Source organism: Coenobita brevimanus, chromosome 14, assembly GCF_032717465.1.
Source record: "Coenobita brevimanus isolate Jiangsu-jjx chromosome 14, ASM3271746v2, whole genome shotgun sequence".
Classification (NCBI taxonomy): Eukaryota; Metazoa; Arthropoda; class Malacostraca; order Decapoda; family Coenobitidae; genus Coenobita; species Coenobita brevimanus.
Window position 1 is genome coordinate 55330006 of NC_136967.1, and position 19139 is coordinate 55349144.

Below are 19139 nucleotides of genomic sequence, written 5' to 3' on the forward strand. Positions count from 1 at the left end.
TCTACGCTTTCTAAAGGCTGCTGTCGCTGTCTGAGCCTCCGTCGAACCCTGCGATGACAGTCCCACCCTACACATTGCGTCTGTGAGGGATTTGTCCACCGCTGCCGAGTAAAAGTGTAGGTTACGCTTTGAGAGAGACGAGCGGAACTCCGATTTAAAAGCCATTTCGGTCAGCGCGATGATAAATGATGAGTGGTTTCCCAGCACGCATTAGGCTAGGAATTTCAACGCTCATTAAGATACCAATCCAAGGCAATCCATCAGCGCTGGGGGTAAGAGGGAGGCTGTGATCGCGGTAAAAATATTCTCGAGTGCATTAGGGGAGAGTTATGATATATTTCTTACCTAAATTTCTCTTCTCAGCTCCAGTAGCGACTATAAGATAAATTTAATATACTGTATTTATCCGTAAGCATCTGGTCACAAAAGTTCGTCGGCTATCAAAAATATTCAACTACAGTGAGGTAAAGTTTTATTTCTTCCCTAAATTTCTTCCCTCAACTCAAGTAGCAATAACATAAGTCAGAGTTAAGTAGATAATATTTATATGCATCTCTCTAGAAAGTATGGTCCTTTGAGAATGTCCCATGCCTTATCAAAAACTTTATGAGAAAGCTAAGCTATTTCTTACCTAAATACCTAGTGGCTACTATACGATTAAATATCGAATAGATAATACTTATATGCAGCCAACTAGACATTATGGTTGTTTAAGTAAATATCTTATTAATCTACCGATCTCACTGCACCCACCTTCAGTATCAGTAAGTGTTAACAGATCAGGTTTATTTACTTATTTGCTCTTGTGTTTAGTGTTTACGATGATGGTGATGCTCTGGCGGTTGGAGTGATGAGGATGAGGATGCCTCGATTACGGCGATAATCATAGTGGCAGCAGCAGTGAAGTCAAAGGAAAGGTGGCCATTAAGATGAAGGCGATTGTGGTGTTGTAGCGAGATGGCGATGCGGGTAATGATGGTGATGCTTACCCAACAGAAATATGGGGATGGTGACTTACTGATGTTTATGGTGGTGTTTGTGTCCTGGCGATGCTTTGATGACGGGGACGAGGCCATCTTTGCCCACACAACACTTTCATTCTATGCGTCAACACTTGCATGACTTCAGCCAGCACTTACATTATTTACACATCACTTCAGCCAACACCTACATTACTTACACCTGTTACTTGAGCCAACACTTACATTACTTTGGTTACTTGAGGCAACACTTACTCTTACATTACTTGAGCCAGCAATTACATTTATCAACACTTTCATTCCTTGCGCCAATAAATACTCGTACATTACCTAATCCATCATCTGAGCTAGCACTTACATTACTTACAATCACAGTACCTGAGCCAACACTTGAGCGATAACTTACAATATTTGCGCTTACAGTGCTTAAATTGACACTTGAACCAACGCTTTCATTACCTGAGCTAGCACTTATGACAATACTTGCATTATTTACCAACATCTGAACTATCTCTCATATTACTTGGGTCAACACTTACAATGCTTGAGCTAACACTTGAACCAACACTTACAATGCACACAGTTATATACTTAAACTAACACTTGAGCCATCACTTAGAATACAAGAGCCAACACTTAAGCCAACACTTGCACTGCTTACCAACACTTGAACCAACATTTGTATTACTTGAACTAACACTTGAGCCAATACTTACATCACGTGCTTCAATACTTATGTTATCTGAGACAGCACTTAAACCAACATTTACATTGCCTAATCCAGCACTTACCTGAACCAACACTCATTATTTGAACCAACATCTATATTACTTGCGCTGGGTTAACAATCAAATTATTTGGGCCGATGACTAGTTTTCGAATAGCATTTACATTCTGGGAGAGCACTGTATTTGTATCATTTCTGCTAGTTTACCTTACAAGACGCCTCACTTTGGCTGAATAAAAACAAGAATGAAATTAAAAGATGATATCGAAAAGAATAGGTTTAAGAAATTGTTTCAAACCCCCTGACTTTGAGCGGTTTCCTCAATCTACACTGAGTAAAATCGTCTGACACTAACACGAATAGGAATACAAACTTTACATCCTCGCCCTAAAGTGGACAGGTCTCGAGATCCAGGACGATTCATGACAGCATTTGGGGTAACGGTGACAAAATCTGGAGATGGCGACTGATGGAGATGATTACTGTGTGGGCCTGTCCTGTTTGTAGGCGTGGGTGGGAGGATGGGAAGAGAAAACAGACTGGGGAGAGATAATGAACTTTACTTGTGTTAGTGGCTCGGCCTGGGAAAGTTATTTGTCGGTAGGAGTACGGCATTTATGAGGCGCTATTGCTCCAGATGGGGGAGTGTGCTGGTGGTGGGGATGATGGAGTGCTGTGGTAGTTATAATAATGATGATGGTGGTGATGGATGGATGTGGTGGTAGTTATTATGATGGTGGTGGTGCCGGTTTGTTGTGGTAGTTACTTTGATGATGGTGGTGGTGATGGATTGTTGTGGTAGTTATTTTGATGATGGTGCTGGTGACGGATGGCTGAGGTAGTTATTATGATGGTGGTGGTGACACATTGTTGTGGTAGTTATTTTGATGGTGGTGGTTGTGATGGATGACTGTGGTGGTAGTTATTATGATGGTGGTGGTGGTGGTGGTGGTGGTTTGCTGTGGTAGTTATTATGATGGAGGTGGTGATGGATGGCTGAGGTAGTTACTTTGATGGTGGTGGTGGTGATGGATTGTTGTGGTAGCTATTATGGTGGTGGTGGTGAAAGACTGTGGTGGTGGTAATGGTGGAGGAGGTGATGATGTGACTTAGGATACTACAGTGGTGCAAATGGAATGATTGATCAGCCTATTGTTTGAGGAAAATCGAGGTGAGTTTGACAGTACAGTAACTAATTATCCATTCGGTGACAACAGGCTGTGCTGAAGAGGGACGCTTCATGTGGTGGCACTGATATAACTGAGCTACTTGGCTGTCTAGTCATACATCCGTCTCTCAACAACTTCCCTGTCCCCCAAGAGGAGGATGCAGGACGGCAGGGGGAGGGCAACTGAAGCCTCCGATCCGCCAGGGTCACATTTCAGATGAGCCTCGTCCATAACAACGACAACATGACGAAAAGGAACTCCAGTACTGAATAAAACCGTCCAGTAGAAAAAGAAAAAGAAAAATACCCAGGTCTTCTGTCGTCTTCAGAATGATAACTCCTTTACTATGAGGAAGTTCAATATTTTTCTTTTTGTTACACTCACACCACTTTTTTCAGTTCATCCGAGACTTTTCAAACAAAAAGGCAAAATATTGCCTTCATTTACCTCTTTACTACAAGAAAGTCTCCCTTTAACTCAATGGAATCATGTGTTCGGGTGCCAGAATAAAACTGAAACGACGTTCTCGAGTTGAAGGTATTAATTGAATTACTGTTTTGATGGTAGTTCCGATACCGGCGTGATGGACTGGTACTGATAATGGAGAGTTGGATGACTGTGACTGAGTGCTTGGCGGTGGTGGCAGACAGGTAACAATAACGAGGCCATTCAGTGGTTACGGTGATGGTTAGGGCAGGGGAAAGGTGGTACAAGTAACCCGAGGGTGAAATAATATATGTGTGGATGTTGGTAGGCAGTTTCTCGGAGTGTTGTATTAGTGACAAAGAAAACGAAAAAAGCAATGATATTGTCTAAGTGATGAAAGTAACGGTGCAACAGATTTATCATGAGTTCTCTGCATAAGTGAGGTTGATGGTAAAATTAAGATACAAATGACGTTCTCGCCGTTACCTCAATACTCCTCTTGGCATTGCTCAGATTATCCTGAATGTTACCATTGTCTTCACTGCTTATCACTGCTACTTGGAGGTTATTTTAGTCTTTCTGTCTCGTGACCCAGTGTCTCCCTGTAACGGTATGGATAAAATTAATTTCCTCCTCCTTTCGCTGGTGTCGCCCCCAGTCAGTGATCGAAGACTATCGTAAGTGTCAAAACCCCGATCAAATTTATGACCCCGCACCGATAGAGAGAAAAAAAATGGAAAAGAATATCCGAAGGTTACCATTAGTTACAAATCGCCTGTAATTTCCTCGTGTAATTTGCTTATGAATCAATTTGGCCTGTAATCTTGGTGTCGTGGACCGGCTAAAAGCAACGATAATCTTGCATTTTAGGGGGAGGAGACTCTTCCTTCTCCTCCCTCCATAACTCAGACGGCCTGGATAAATGTTTTGCTCCTAGGCTATAGCCCTGGTCGACAGATTTACTAGTAAGTGTTTATATATAGTTTGGTAATTTCCACCGTCCACCAATTTACACTTAACTTCGTGTTGACGATTATACGTACACTAAAGATTTTCAAAATCTCTTTTCCTCTTCCATCCACTTACTTCTAGCATGAAGCTCCTTTCACTTCCTTTATATATATTACTTTTATTTTTTGCTATAGTTCTGGTAGATAGAGATGCAAATGAGTTTTATAAACAGTTCTATAATTTCCAATATCGACCAATTTACAGTGAGATAGGCCTGTGTTGAAGGTTTTATGTGTGCTATAGATTTCCAAAGTTCTTTTCGTCTTGAGCGGTGATTTACCAGTGCCAAGAATTTACATGATTTTCCCTCTTGCGGTTACTCAGTGATTTCCCCGAGCTGGACAGATTTAGTGAGTTCTTTACATATAATGACCGTGACCCGTAGCGATCGGTGTCTGCGACGGAGGTGATGGAGGGGCGCCGCTTGTGTCCTGCCCGCCGGAGACTCTGAAAGCGTAATTATGTCGGTGTAAATCAGTAGTTGTCGCCATCGATCAAGGCCAGATTACCGCCTTTGGAATTTTATACGCGGCCCCCCCTTGTCCACGAGGCGCTCTCATCTACGATATAAATTCTCGGGGGAGGCGAGGCGCTCAGAGGACCCCGTGTTCACCACCACGCTGGTATGTAAATCCGATAATTATCATATAAAATAGGACGAAATTTCCCCCTCTCTCTGCCTGCTCCAGTGGTTTTGAATAATCGCTTGCTCCACCCTAAGACAGCTGGTTTCCGAGACTCGCCTGCATAATGAAACGACCGTGTTTAATTGAATAATACCTTCCTGGCTACCGGGGTGAAATTGTGGTTCTCCCCTCTCCCCCATTGTGCCGAGAGAATAGGAGCTCGGTGTTGGCAAGACGATTCTGCACCCGGCGAAACAATGAGAGAGGAAACAATGCATCCGAGACCGCACAGATAAATCCGCCCGCCGCAACAATCGTTCACCGAGGGACTAATTCCTCTTTAGTGGCGTGTAATTGGCAGGGAATCTCCGGGGATTTATGTTACGGCCGCAAAACACGAGCGCGTCGGAACTCTACCTCTTGACTGCCTCGCGTCATGAGAGCAGCACAAAATAAAAACGTAAAATAAAGTACCAAGTGAATCTGAAACTGCACACATTTCCTCAGAAAGTGTGCTCCTGCTGGACACATAAACTTTTTACTTTGCTGAAGCACTTAAGGCAAATACAGTTTTTCATGATCTGTCACTGTTTGACAAACGGTATTTTAGAAAGGGCTTTTTTGTGTGTGTTATAAAGCATAGAAAAGTAAGGTATGCATTGCTTTCCTAAGTCACTAGCCAAAGGGAAGTTTGTTCTTCCTTACCAAATAAACTAGATATGAGAACAGCATGTAACTAGAACAACTAAAATGACAAGCGAAGTCAAATCAGTCCCAGCTTGGCTCAATGTTACCATTTTTGTCTCATCCTATATGCACTGCCTTGCCCCACCGTGTGTTTGAGTCAGTCACCTCTGCAGCTGAGACGTGGGTGTGCCGAGGAATGGAAGAGAGAGGGAAGGTAGCACCCATTTGTGTGTGTGTGTGTGTGTGAGAGAGAGAGAGAGAGAGAGAGAGAGAGAGAGAGAGAGAGAGAGAGCTATGACATTCAAATTTAAGATGTCAGGAGAGTTGTCGGAAGGAGACAATTGTGATGGAGATAGCTGGGGCGGAGGTGGTTGTGGTGGGAGTGCTTGTGATGGAGATGGTGTTGGTGGTAGTGGCTGAGGTAGTGAAAGATGTGGTAGTAGTGGAGCAAGATGTGGTACCAGCTATGAGAGGGAGTATGGTGAAAGGAGGTGGTGATAGTTAAAAGAAAGGCTGAATGTGTGACTGTAATGAGAATGATGGCAGAAGACCTTGAATATCTAGCACTGAGAGCGATGGCAAAAGCGGACAGTGATAAAGATTTTTTCATTCATAAGGATAAACTAATTGTGAGTTCTCGAATATCAGCATTGGAACTAACGAAACTGATAAATTTTGCAGTAGGAAGTGGAAATTAGACAAATAAATAGCAGTAATGGAGTAATGGAAAATTAAATGAGTGATACTGATAGCAGAGAGAACGAGATGAATTTGAACTGAAGGATAATTATACTTAGAAATTATTAAGCTATTTTTAGCAAGAAAGAATTAGATGCAACACGTTTCCCGCCACAAGTCAACATTTCACAACACGGTCCAGGACAATTCTTTTACTCGACTTGGAGGAACGTGCCACTGAGAGCTATAATTCATAGTTCAATCTTGGTGGGCACTTTTAAACTTGTTCTGTGTTAGTCGCTCTATATACCAAAAACTTCAGCTGAATTTGTGTAGGATAATATACAGTGAAAATAAATCTGATGCTGACAGGCTAAGAAGAAAGTGCTGGTGACTGCATGCTGACCTAATCTCAGAACTAAAAATCATTGAAACACAGAAAAAGTAAGCAAAGGAAGATGGCCAGGAAGTGAAGTACTGAAGACTGGTGAAACGAGAAATGCAACTTTCCCCAGTCACTAGCTTTCTACCCACCTCAGGAACACAGGCCTGTTCGGCTTGTACATAACCTCGTCCCTCGCAGATAAACAGTGCTTTCCTTTTAGAATTCATGAGGTTGTGTGGAAATTAGTATGAACACACACACACACACACACACACACACACACACACACACACACACACACACACAAATTATTTCTTTAGGTTTTGGTAACTCAATAGGGTATTTTATGTAGTGTCTGAAAATCAAGAAGCCTTATTTCTTTCAGTCCCAATCTTGCATGATGTTAAACAATGAACATACTTTTATTTTAAGATATTACTGTCAAAATCTTGTGTATCCCAATAATGTACATTACAGTTAAATGACTACCATAACCATTTCGATTCTCATTTTGCTCATGTCCTACTCTCCTTTGCCTGATCCTAAGTTCCCTATGTAATGAAATTTCAACACAGCGTAAGAACAGCAAGGGAGGCCTGGAGAGTTCCCACCACCCTCACCCAGACGAGGCTGTCAGGTGAGGCCAGTTTCCCCAACCCAGCAAGACGGACGTGTGGCTGGCCTCGTCCACCGCACAATCAAGTTATTAGATGTGCACTCCTCCCCTCCCTTCCCTCTTCTCCCTACTCCTCTCCCCTTCTTCTTCCTCCCCTCCTCACATCTTCCTTCCTCTATCCCATCCTCCTTCTCCATTTCCCTTTCCCTTCTCCTGCCCCCATACCCCCTTCCCTCTCCCTTACCCCGCCTCAACTACCCGTCGCCTTCTTCACTCCCTCTCCTCTTCCTTTTCCCTTACATACCCCTTCCCTTCTCCTTTATGCCTCCCCAACTACCCATCCCCTTCTCCCTCCCCTAAATCTTCTCTCCCTCGTCCCTCCTCCCATTCCCATCGTCATTCTCCATCCCCCCACTCCCTTCTCCCTCTCCCCTCTACCTCCACCCTCTCCACCATGTATAAACCCTCACACATTGGTGGGTCAACAGGACGAGCCCCTCCCTATCTCCTGGCATCCTCCCCCTCCCTTTCCATTCCTTTAGGTCTCCTTAAATTCGGTTCTCGAGCCGGTCTAACTTTTGGACGAAGTTTGTTTCCCCCTGGTCCCTATTCAGCCAGCATTACAACTAGGGACCCGGATGCAATTCATTTGGTGCGTGTTGTATTCTGGGGGTAGATTGGGTCCAGAAAAAAAGTTATTGAAGCCTGAATAGCCGTCGTGCTGTCCATAGGCATTAACCCTAGACATTCTTTTTCTTTCTCCATAATCTTGTTTTCCCCTCAGTTACGTCCTTCTCTCACGTTCCGAACACTCACGATCTTTTTTAACCTCTACCTCCTAAATCCATTAATCTATCAATGCGTCTCTCCATTTCCATTTCTCCTCCAACTGATTATTATTTTTTTCAGTGATTCAGTTCCAGTTCCAATCCCATTACTATATATTTCTCCCAGTCTATAATGGGCAGACTTTTCACACCAGGACTCCCTTCTCTTCAATACCTGGTTCATTTGCTTTCCCCTTCATTCCTCACGTGCCCACACCCTCCATACTTTCTCTCATGCCTGCATTCTCTACACCCTCCCTACTCCAATGACTATCTCATCTCCTTATCCCCCCAGCCTCTATCCAGAAACCCCCCCGTCCTACCACCTTTCCAACCCCCTTCCTTCCACACCCTCTAGCGTCGTGGTCAGTCAGGATGGGTGGAGTTCAGCGCTCTAAAAATCCATGGCTTGAAGGTCGATAGCACACTTCTTAACGATGGAGATAACCGCCTTTTGACCCATACGGCAGTGTAGCTCTATCTTGCTCCCGACATTCTCCCCCGCTAAACAACTTCCCATCATATTTGACTCGCTAATGGTCCTCTCCTTTCTCATGGTTTTGCGGCAGCGATGTTATGGTGGCTGAGTGTGGTCATGGTGGGGCGTCAATGAGGAAGAAAAAAAATACACAGGTAGCTTCTCTCAATACCTGCTTTACCTGCCTATACCTGTATCTTTTCCTGGCTTTTCATTTTCCGTCCTCTCATCTCTCTCTCTCTCTCTCTCTCTCTCTCTCTCTCTCTCTCTCTCTCTCTCTCTCTCTCTCTCTCTGCTTTTGCCATGTCATGCCACAACTCTTTTTTTTTTTTTAACCTACCTTACCAACATCCTATTATCCTTAAATTTACTTGTCTTTTGCCTCCTTAAATTTACTTGCCTTTTGCTTCACTTTTCCATCTCAAACTCACATTTTTATGCTTGATAAATTTTCAGTCTCTCCCCTCACTCAGTCACTCAGTATTCACCACTAAACTTATCCCGGATTATTTTCCCATCTCTTGCCATACTCATGCTTATCATACTTTGCTTGATACAACACGCCTCAGCTCTTTCCTCCTTGGTTCCTCTTGCTCATTTTTCCACGTCCTCATCTTCTCAAATTACTTCCCCAGTCCCCTCCCTCCCCACCATCATACACTCCCCTTCTCATCCACAACCTGATTTCTCATTTCTTAACACATTAACTTTGATATATTTTTGTCTTTCGTTTTTACACAGTCAAGTAACTTTTCTAACATAAACAATTTCATCTCCTTCCTCCCTCTGACAATTTTGTTTTACCACTTCAGGAGATTCTATACAGTTCAAGGGTGCCTTCTGTAGAGATAGGGTTAAAAAGTGTAGTATTTTTCAACAAGAGTCCAAAAAAAATCACTTTCTTGAGCCAAATCGTCTGGTAGTTACAAAATTAAAGTAAAAAAAAAAGAAAAAAAGATGACATTGACTTAACTGAAGGAGTTAATCTTACTTAGATCTCTTCTCTCCCTCTCCATCTCTCCCGACTCATCCTTACTCTTACCCTCTCCCACCCTGCCCCATCACCACATACCCTTCTCTCTCCTCTCCACATCCTCCTCAGCTCCCAGCCCCAAATCCACCCGCTTCCAAAACGCACTCTTCCGGTCGCGTTGTGCGGAATCATGATAAAACCCAGAAAAACACAACCGCGCCTCCACCACCGCCACACCTTCGCGAAATTCAGCCACCTTATTCCCCCCTGTAATCGCTCCCGTTGCGTGTTATAATTCGCTACTGACGTGTGTGGATTTTAGTGGTGGAGAGAGAGAACCGGATGCCGCGGCTAACACACGGCTATTTATATATTTTTTCGCGTGAGGGAGATCTTGATACACAAGTCGTGCAGGTCTACGCCGTTTAGCTAAAGAGAATTGCAGTTCGCTCGCCCTGATCTCATCTCGGCTGCGAAGTTATACTCTCGAAGCCTTTCTTTAGACCCGCTGTGTTGTACTTCCAAGGGTAGAGCGATACTATCTCTGCCTGGGAATTGGTTCGTCATGAAATAAGGTGGAGAAGCTCGTGCACCCACTACACACACACACACACACACACACACACACACACACACACACACACACACACACAGATCTTATCATTACGAGCCTTTTTGTTAGATGATAAAATATGACTATAGTATGAAACTGCATCCCTCCACCTATCAGTGCTTGCATCTGGTAGCGACAAGACAAAAAAGGGAGAATGAATGCACAGAGACAGGCCTTGAGTGAATGGAAAGACTCTGTTGCCTTCTCAAGTGCGACAGAACTTCTTTTACTTCTGCTGTGATCATACGTTATTTGTTAATCTTAATTTTTTGTTATATTTACTGTACATGCATTTCAAACACACTCTTATACTCAGTGCATATTCAGTCACGCTACAAATACACTCTTACTAGATAGACTTCCAGAAAATGATCAAGCAGACTTCCCCAGCAGTGTGCTATGTTGTATAACTTCCTATCAGTCTTTTTTATTGCTTCCCGAAACTGTGATATATTTTCTACCATATGATCACGTTTGCTATGAATCACTTTGACATCCCAGAGCGGCGGTGTTAGCAGGGGAAGCATGAGATGTGGGAACTTACGCCTCAGCACGTGTGGCTAGAGAAAGCATGATGATATAACAGCACCCGCAGGCAATGTAGCGAAGTGTCGATGAGAGAGAGAGAGAGAGAGAGAGAGAGAGGCAGACATGACAGAGACGGAGAGATGTGTGTGTGTGTGTGTGTGTGTGTGTGTGTGTGTGTGTGTGTGTGTGTGTGTGTAAGAATATCAAGACGACTGAAGACAGTTGGATAAAAAAATAAAAAAAAGCTGACATGACGGAACCCATTCAGTCGAAAATCCGGCACACACACACACACACACACACACACACACACACACACACACACACACGGGTTATTTACACGGATGTTGTGAGAGGGTGGTGAAGCATCCCTTTCTTCACGCCTCATTACACACACCCCACGCACTCTCCTGCACACACCACACTCATTCACACTCGCACCCTTATACATTCACTTTGGGTGCATGTACACGATGAAAATATTAAAGTGTGAGTAATGGCGTAAGAACAACTAAAAATCGCGGTGTTTTTCCTCCAGTCGTGAAATACATCTAAATACATCAAACAGCATCATCCTAATCCATTATTTTCTTCCTGTGAATTTTCGTTGTGCGTATAAAACATTTGCGTTACTCAAGGATTCATACTTGCATACATAAAACTTCGTATTTCATTTATTCTCGCACTTAAAGCAAACACATACACTGTAATGTTTTCTAAGATGAACTTGTGCAGTCGCAGTCAACAGTGCCGTTACAAGTGTGGGGATCCCGACTAGTGAAGCGAGATTACAACCACTAAAACCAGCTTTAATATTACAGATCAGTTTAGCAAGTTCTCTTTAGGTTCTGCCAGTGTCGAGCCAGTGTAAAAAAATATCTACAGATACATATTTTCTTCCAGCACCCACAGGCTCTTCAGTGATTTTCCTGTTAGTGGCAACGACGAAGCTCGAAAACATTGCCTTATTTCCTAGTATTATGCATATCTCAACGACCCCTTTTCCTGAAGGACTTCCATTATGTTTTCTCTTTGCTCTCTCTTGTCGATATTAAACTTGAGATGTACTTTTGAAATGAAAGGAATAAATAGGGTTTTCGTTTATCTCATTACTATGAGGCAAGGTCTTCCTAACTGCAATAGTCTGATGTTAACTAGAGCAAAAGTATAAAGATGTTCCGGGGCTCAAGTAGTCAGTTGTGGAGCCGAGCTGAGCAAAGTACATATCTAGGGAGACGTTTCAAAACTGTTATCGATCTGGGCACTTGTTCTTTTTCAGGAGAGTGTAGGTTAGGTAAGGTTAGGTTTGATATATATTCAGTTAATGTTGTTAGGTTAGATTAGGGAGATGAATGTGGGTTAGGTTAGGTTAGGTCAGGTTAGATTAGGATAGGTTGGTTATGTTAGGATTACTTTTAAATATAATAAGACTGATCATCCTGGAAAGCGTAAACCTAGAGTGCGGTGCTGAAATGGCTTACATTACGGGTATGGAAAAGGTCATCAACAGCATCCATGTTGTCTTAGCAAAAAAGTTACGTACAATATACCCTTGATATTTACAGACATTTAAACATAACTATATAATAAAATATTGTTTTATTAGCAACATGAATTATCTTCAAATGGACATTTTCACAGTGGCATTTTTATTAACTCTAAATCTAGTTATCCCTATTTCTGTTGCAGCCACAGAAAGGGTTAAATTCCGTGTTTGTGAGGTATTCACTGCCTGAGTCACTGGACCATATTGAAAAGGTGATATCTGGTGCATTTCAGCCTTTAGAGTGTTATGAACGTGCGAGTGGTGTGCATCTGGGATGTGTCTGGGGTGTGCCTGATTCTGTCGCGAGTCAACCAGATACCCCCTGTCTAATATTGTTACTCCTTCCACTTTCAGTTTTCTGTAAAATAGATAAATAAATAAATAAAAAAAGAACAGAAAAGAGGGGATAGAATGACTATGAACAAACAGTTGAATTCTACAGATTCCATTCTTTATCTGTTCAACAAAATAACATTCATACACAGATTAGTTAGTCGTAGATACCATACACGAAATTGTTCTTTTTTTTTTCAGGATACTTTACTGGATACCCCCAAGAAACCATTTCGATATCCCCTGGGGTTATCGAGGCACTACTGTAAGAACACCTGCATTATACTGACGAGCACTCTGACTCCAGCGCGTTAACACAAGGGCTCGTCCTTCAAGCAGGCTTTGAGAGTAATTCCCACTGTAAATGCATCTATATTTTCGCATTCTCATTTCCTCTAACTCATTCTTCCGCCAGTTTCTCCCACACCACCTCGCTTCTGATCCCCACTTAGAGGGAGTTTCATAGTGTCGTATTCGTATCACAAGTGGAGTTTCCGCAATTCGTGACACTTTTTCCTCACACATTTATTTTACGTGGTGCACCTTAGTATCCTATTGTATGTTACTGAAGCAACTTATTTGGAATTTAAAGCGAAATGAAATACCTCACAAGAGAACGTTGAGGCGCAGTACGCAGAATAAATAACTAAGGAAGAGCACCTACGAAGCTTACTTACAATGCGACTTACAATACGGCCTAGAGTCTCACCCCTCCTCATTTACACCGAACACCTCTACCCAGCCTTGCCAAACGGTATATTGGCACATTTACGCAGTGTTAATTTCTCTTTTGTGTCCTCTCAGAACTAACGCAAGAAGCAGACAGCACACGTAGGGCACGATCTAGCCAGCTGAAAGGTTGGAATGTTGATAAATGGTTGCCTCATTGCTGGCCTTTCACGTACTGAGGAATACTGTACATCAGACACGAACTTTCTTTGGGCTTTCAGTACTCGATATTAAGTTTCGATAATTAGGGTCTCTCTCTCTCTCTCTCTCTCTCTCTCTCTCTCTCTTATGATAGGGATAATCAATTTTCCAATACAGTTACAATTTTATTTTTTTCCAGGTTACTATAATAACTCATACGAACACACTATTTCCCCCAAGGTGAGGTCGAAGGGTGAACAAATACGCAAGGAAGGGTGTGATTTCCACCGCTTGATTGAATCTCGTAATGGTGGTTTAACTGATGCCATAAATTATTCATTGTATGTTACCTCCACCTCTTATCATATATTTAGCAGTATATTATCCTATGCATTTTTATAGCCCTAGCCTTTTCTTTTGGGCTATTTAGTAGTTTTCGTCATTGGATAGCCTGAAAAAATATTTGCTAACAGAAAACTGGTATCACTCCTGGAAAACGGGAAACTCAAGAATTCAGGAACATGTTACCTTATTTATTTTGTTAAGAGGGCTATATTGAGTGTACTGAGCCCGAATATTTTATCACAGGTTACGCTATCTTCTCATGTAAAGTCGAAGATCCGTTCCAGATGTCTAGTACCGGAAACTTTAGTGAATTAAATATATCTGTAGGAAGTCCAAGCTCTATTGTCGCATAGCAGTGTAGAAACCCCACTGCATGGCACATTGCTGCCCCGACAGTAGTTCTCATGTTTCTGTTTTAGACTGTGCTCACTGCTAATAATACATATCGGCAAAAGCACACTCCTGAGATCAGTACTCAGCTTAACACAAAGATTCGTGGGGTGAAACAATGCTTTGTGAATTTGTGTCTCCTGGGTGTTTACATTAAGACTGACGAAACTGAAGACAAACAATACGACGGAAACACTGTTCTGTATAGTAATTTTTATACTTACTTGTAATTAATGCACATACATCCCTATCATCAGCATAATCCTTGTAGTCTAGTGTTATCTAACCCCTGCTAACTCGTGCACTCCCAACACCAAACACATTCCGATTCGTGCATCCATATCATAATGCAGCTCATGAATCCTAACGGAGTCAGAAAGAAAGAGTGGACATCAGAAATATCACTCGCACCATCATCCTTATCTGTCTTATTTTTCTTCTTTTGTAACCCACTATTCCCACTACATACCTTCTTACTCTGTGAGGATTAAATAATCTTTTTCATCACTTATTGGGAGTTTTTTTTTATCAGAATGAGAATAAATTCTACAAGTTGTAATAACGATCACAGACGTAAATCATCTTGAACTCGTCTGATAAGATACTGAGCTTGTTCTCTTTCTTGCTAGACGAACTTCCAAAAGAAATAACAGATCCCTCACGCACCCTCTAGGGAATCTCCAGGCATCCCCAAGGTGGACAAGCGCCACCGGTTCACTGTGTCATGGTTTCTTCAGATAGTTTATAGCCCCGCTGTTCCGTACACTCTCATTTCTAACACTCATCTTTTTCTCCATTTTACTATAACCTCTTCCCTCCCACTCCACCTAATGGTTTAGATAGCTAACTAGATAGATAGATACTTTGTAACTTCGTATTTGAAAAGAGTTTGTGAGTCGCCGAAACTATTGTATGAGAAGTTAATAACGGCACTAGGAGGTAGTTTTTTATTTTTTTTTTATAGGACAGCCGTTAGATGTTTATTATTTTTCTAGCGTCAGTCAGCCAAAGTTATAACACACAATATATCACCAGCAGAGCATCCCAGATTTATTTTCATTAACTATTGTGACATTCCACTACTAGCTACCTTCTACATCCCATCGCCACATGAGGTCTCTCTCATCCACTCTCATTCCTATGACCATCTGGAGCCAACATCGACGGTACTAAATTCATCACTTTCTCCAGCCTTAATCATCTAACAGAGTAACACCACCAACAACAGTTACATACACACCTAACTACTTCAGCCATCACACTCTCCTACATAAAGTGGCCGATGCGCCCTACAGCTCATCACCACCTGCACAGAAGCTCACCACCAATCACGTGAGCTGGGCTAATATGACAGTGACTGCCGTCCCCGGTGTCGCAACATCAAGCACCATTTGCAACAATTGTCACCGGGGAAAATGTAATCAACAATTTCATCCTCATTTGTTAACATTAAACTGTACTCAGGCGACACTTGCATTATTCTCCAACATCTGTCGACACCATTTGCAGCCATTTCCTTTGGCGTATGCCGTAATTTGGGGAACAGATTAAAACCAGCACACAGCGACCGGCTCGTTTAGGGACGTCTCGTTGCAGATAGAAAATTGCAGTTCCCTTTGAAAATGGAGAAAGCCAAAAGAGGTAATTTGTCAAAGAAGCCACATTCAAGTAATTGTTGTGAGAATACGTCATTCCCTTTGAATTTTTTTCCTCTCGTGCCGATACACTTGTTGTCGCGGAAGGCAGGTGGTGGACAAATTCTCAAGGGTTGGGGGTCGGTGAATGAATGAAGTGCTTCCTGCTTGTCGCCCCTTCCGTTGTCCACTGCTGCCTTCACACCACAACGACCATCGTTCGTGCTTCCACACCCTTGATGTGTACCATAGTATCTTGTGAGAACACTGTGTTGCTTCCAGCCACATCATTATATTCGTCATATTTACTCTACTTCATTTGGTAAAAGTTGCTATGCTTTGTGTTACGTATACTTAACAGAAACTGAACTCTTTGAAACTAATTGTGCAGATGTTTACTAATTTCAAGATACAGGAAGTCTCATATGGACTTTCATTTGGCACCAAAACCATTGACCTTGAGTGGTCAGACCAGGTTTAGTGTGCCTGGCGCCTCTTGTTTTTATTTTGCTCACACACACACACACACACACACACACACACACACACACACACACACACACACACACACACACACACACACACACACACACACACACACACACACACACACACACACACACACACACACACACACACACACACACACACACACACACACACACACACACACACACACACACACACACAAGGCAGAACATTACACTCGCCACGCTATCTCGAGCGAGTGTGTAACAGATCATCGTGAACTCGGCCAGATCCTTGTAGTTTCAGAAGTTGATAGAATGCATACAGTCGTTCAGGGCTAGTTTTAAAACTGATCCTGTCAATTGTTTTTATAAAATCCGTAATAAGATGAAAACGTGATGACTGCTTACCGGTAGGCAGTCGAGTAATATCGAATACTAGTGTTGTTCAGTGAACTATGCGTGTCATGAAATTGTGTGTGTGTGTTTGTGTGTGTGTGTGTGTGTGTGTGTGTGTGTGTGTGTGTGTGTGTGTGTGTGTGTGTGTGTGTGTGTGTGTGTGTGTATCTTTATATGGTAACTTTCTCATTAGTTCAAAGTAAAGTTATTGAATGCTTCAGTTTGCTGACTTTTTATGTTTTATTCCTGCCACTACCAGGCGGTTTTACTTAGCTTGAAGGACAATGTACTGAAGAGGGTTATTGGTATTGTTATAACCCCTTCCGACAAGAGGTCTTTTTAAAACTGCATAAAATTGTCTGGCAGCAGCAAGAATGAATGAAGGAAATATACTGTGAAGGTGCTAATGCTGTAGGTAATGAAACAGGCCGATATTTTTGTTACTTTGTATCTACTTCAGTGATTACTTAAATCAACTTGCCTCGTAATCTTTTCCTGTGTGACCCCAGTCTGTGCCCGCAGGACCAAATGGAAGCGTCAGACTGCGGTGGGTCTAGAGCTGCTGGCTGAGGGCGGGTATGGCCGTCTTATGGGCGCCTACTGGCCCTACCCCACCCCATCCACCCTGTCACCCCACACACACCCCGCACACCACCCTCTCTCAGCAGTCGGCGCCCTCTCTTCCATGGCAGCACTCTCTTCATCCATGGATCTTTACTACCGACATGTGAGTCACTGACATTCCACTGCGAGTAAATTAACAACAAGCTCTCCCTTTATAGCAATTCAAACTGAAACTGAAAACTAATCTGTTCACTGACTACTATTTTCAGTAATAATTTTAAGATATAATGCAGAGATATAAGCATTTACTTGACTTGTTATCAAAGGAAGGTCATGTTATGCATCAAGATCATCATCATCATCATCATCATCATCGTCATCCTGCCCTTTTTTGCCATCTATAAGTGATGTGATGCACGGTACAGAATGCCAGATCATGCTATGCTAACGATCAATATAAACGGTTATGATTTCCAAGTTATAAAGAGCAATAATAGTTGCTTTCATGTATTGTTAAGTAACAGATAATACATGATGTCTGAACTGCTTTTCTCGTAAGAGTAACAGTAGATAATTCATGCTGCCTGTGTGTGTGTTTGTGCCCCATATTGCCTCATCTGATCCTGTGTCTCCCCTCAGGCTCAGCTGGCAGCCCTGAGCCGCACCGCGGCTGCTGTGTCGCCGGCGTCGTCACCAGCCCTGGATCCGCCCACCCCGCCGCCCCTCACCTCCGTTCCCACCACCTCCCCGCCAACCCTCGTCACACCCAGAGTCCTCTACCCACCAGCACCATCACAGGCATCTCTTGCACACTACTTCAAACAGTGACTCAAGTGGCTTACTCCGTTGTCAAAGCATCGACAACACCAATCTCTCCTTGTGCTAAAATGTAATGTTGTGTTGGACTTGAATGCCAAGTTTAAATATAAAAAAATATATATATATATGGGTAGTAGATATACAGCAGAGATTTCTATGTGTTGAAGTTACCTTAAAACGGGTGTGAAATTAAGGAGATATTGTACAGTGATCCTTACAAGGCCACAAAGTGTAAATAGAACTGAAGCTCAGGGCACAGGACTTGAGTGGACTGGCCTGGTGTGTGAGGCTTCAGCACTGTCAGAACAATGTAGAGTATTATGTTATGCCAACAGTGACTGACTAGATCATGGAAAGAATAATCGGTAATCAATATATGAACTGCGAACTCCAACACACTTCATGTTCTCCATTCCTCGCATGCGCTTGGCTGGGTAAGAGTCATAGAGGAAGCCTTGGTCACAGGAGGAAATCGTCATCACCTGCATACACTGCAGTGAGGTGATTTTCTGGCACAAGAAGCACCAGTAAAGTAACAGAATAAACAGAAAGACAAATACTGGGCAGCTCGAGATGCATATAATCTCTGTGGGTTTAGGTGTGAGCTTGTGTAAATGAAACCAATGAACAGCCTAAGTGTTTTTGAAGTGACTAGCCTATATGTACCATCTGAAACCAGATACGAAGTTGCAAAGTACTGTGAACGTGGTGTGCCTTCAGGTTGAGAAAGGTGATGAAACAGATAACAGTAGAGTTAGATTAATTCCACTGTTAGGTACGGAAAAATAAATATTCTCTGTGACTGAAAACATGTCTACTGAAAGTGTTCATAAATGTTTGATACATTGACTTAATATGTTTGTACAATTCACACATTCATGAATAATGCTAAAAGGGAGCATCTCAGTTGTGAAAATGAGAGTAACTACATACTTGCATTACTGAAACACATGGACTACAGCATCGTGCGAAACAGTACGAGGGTTTAAGAAAAGTGAAGAGAGTGAGTGAAGTGAGTAACTGAACGGACGTGTTGCTGAAATGAGCA

General features: G+C 42.6%; 1 protein-coding gene across 1 annotated transcript in view; it reads left to right on the plus strand.

Annotated features, from left to right (window-relative positions):
* Positions 1-18100, plus strand: part of LOC145389708 (uncharacterized) — an 82813-nt gene extending 64713 nt beyond the window's left edge. The window contains exons 3-4 of the mRNA XM_080264913.1: positions 17231-17435; positions 17912-18100. Of these exons, the coding sequence (XP_080121039.1) occupies positions 17231-17435; positions 17912-18100 (394 nt within the window). The remainder of the gene's footprint in view (positions 1-17230; positions 17436-17911) is intronic.
* Positions 18101-19139: the final 1039 nt, after the last annotated feature.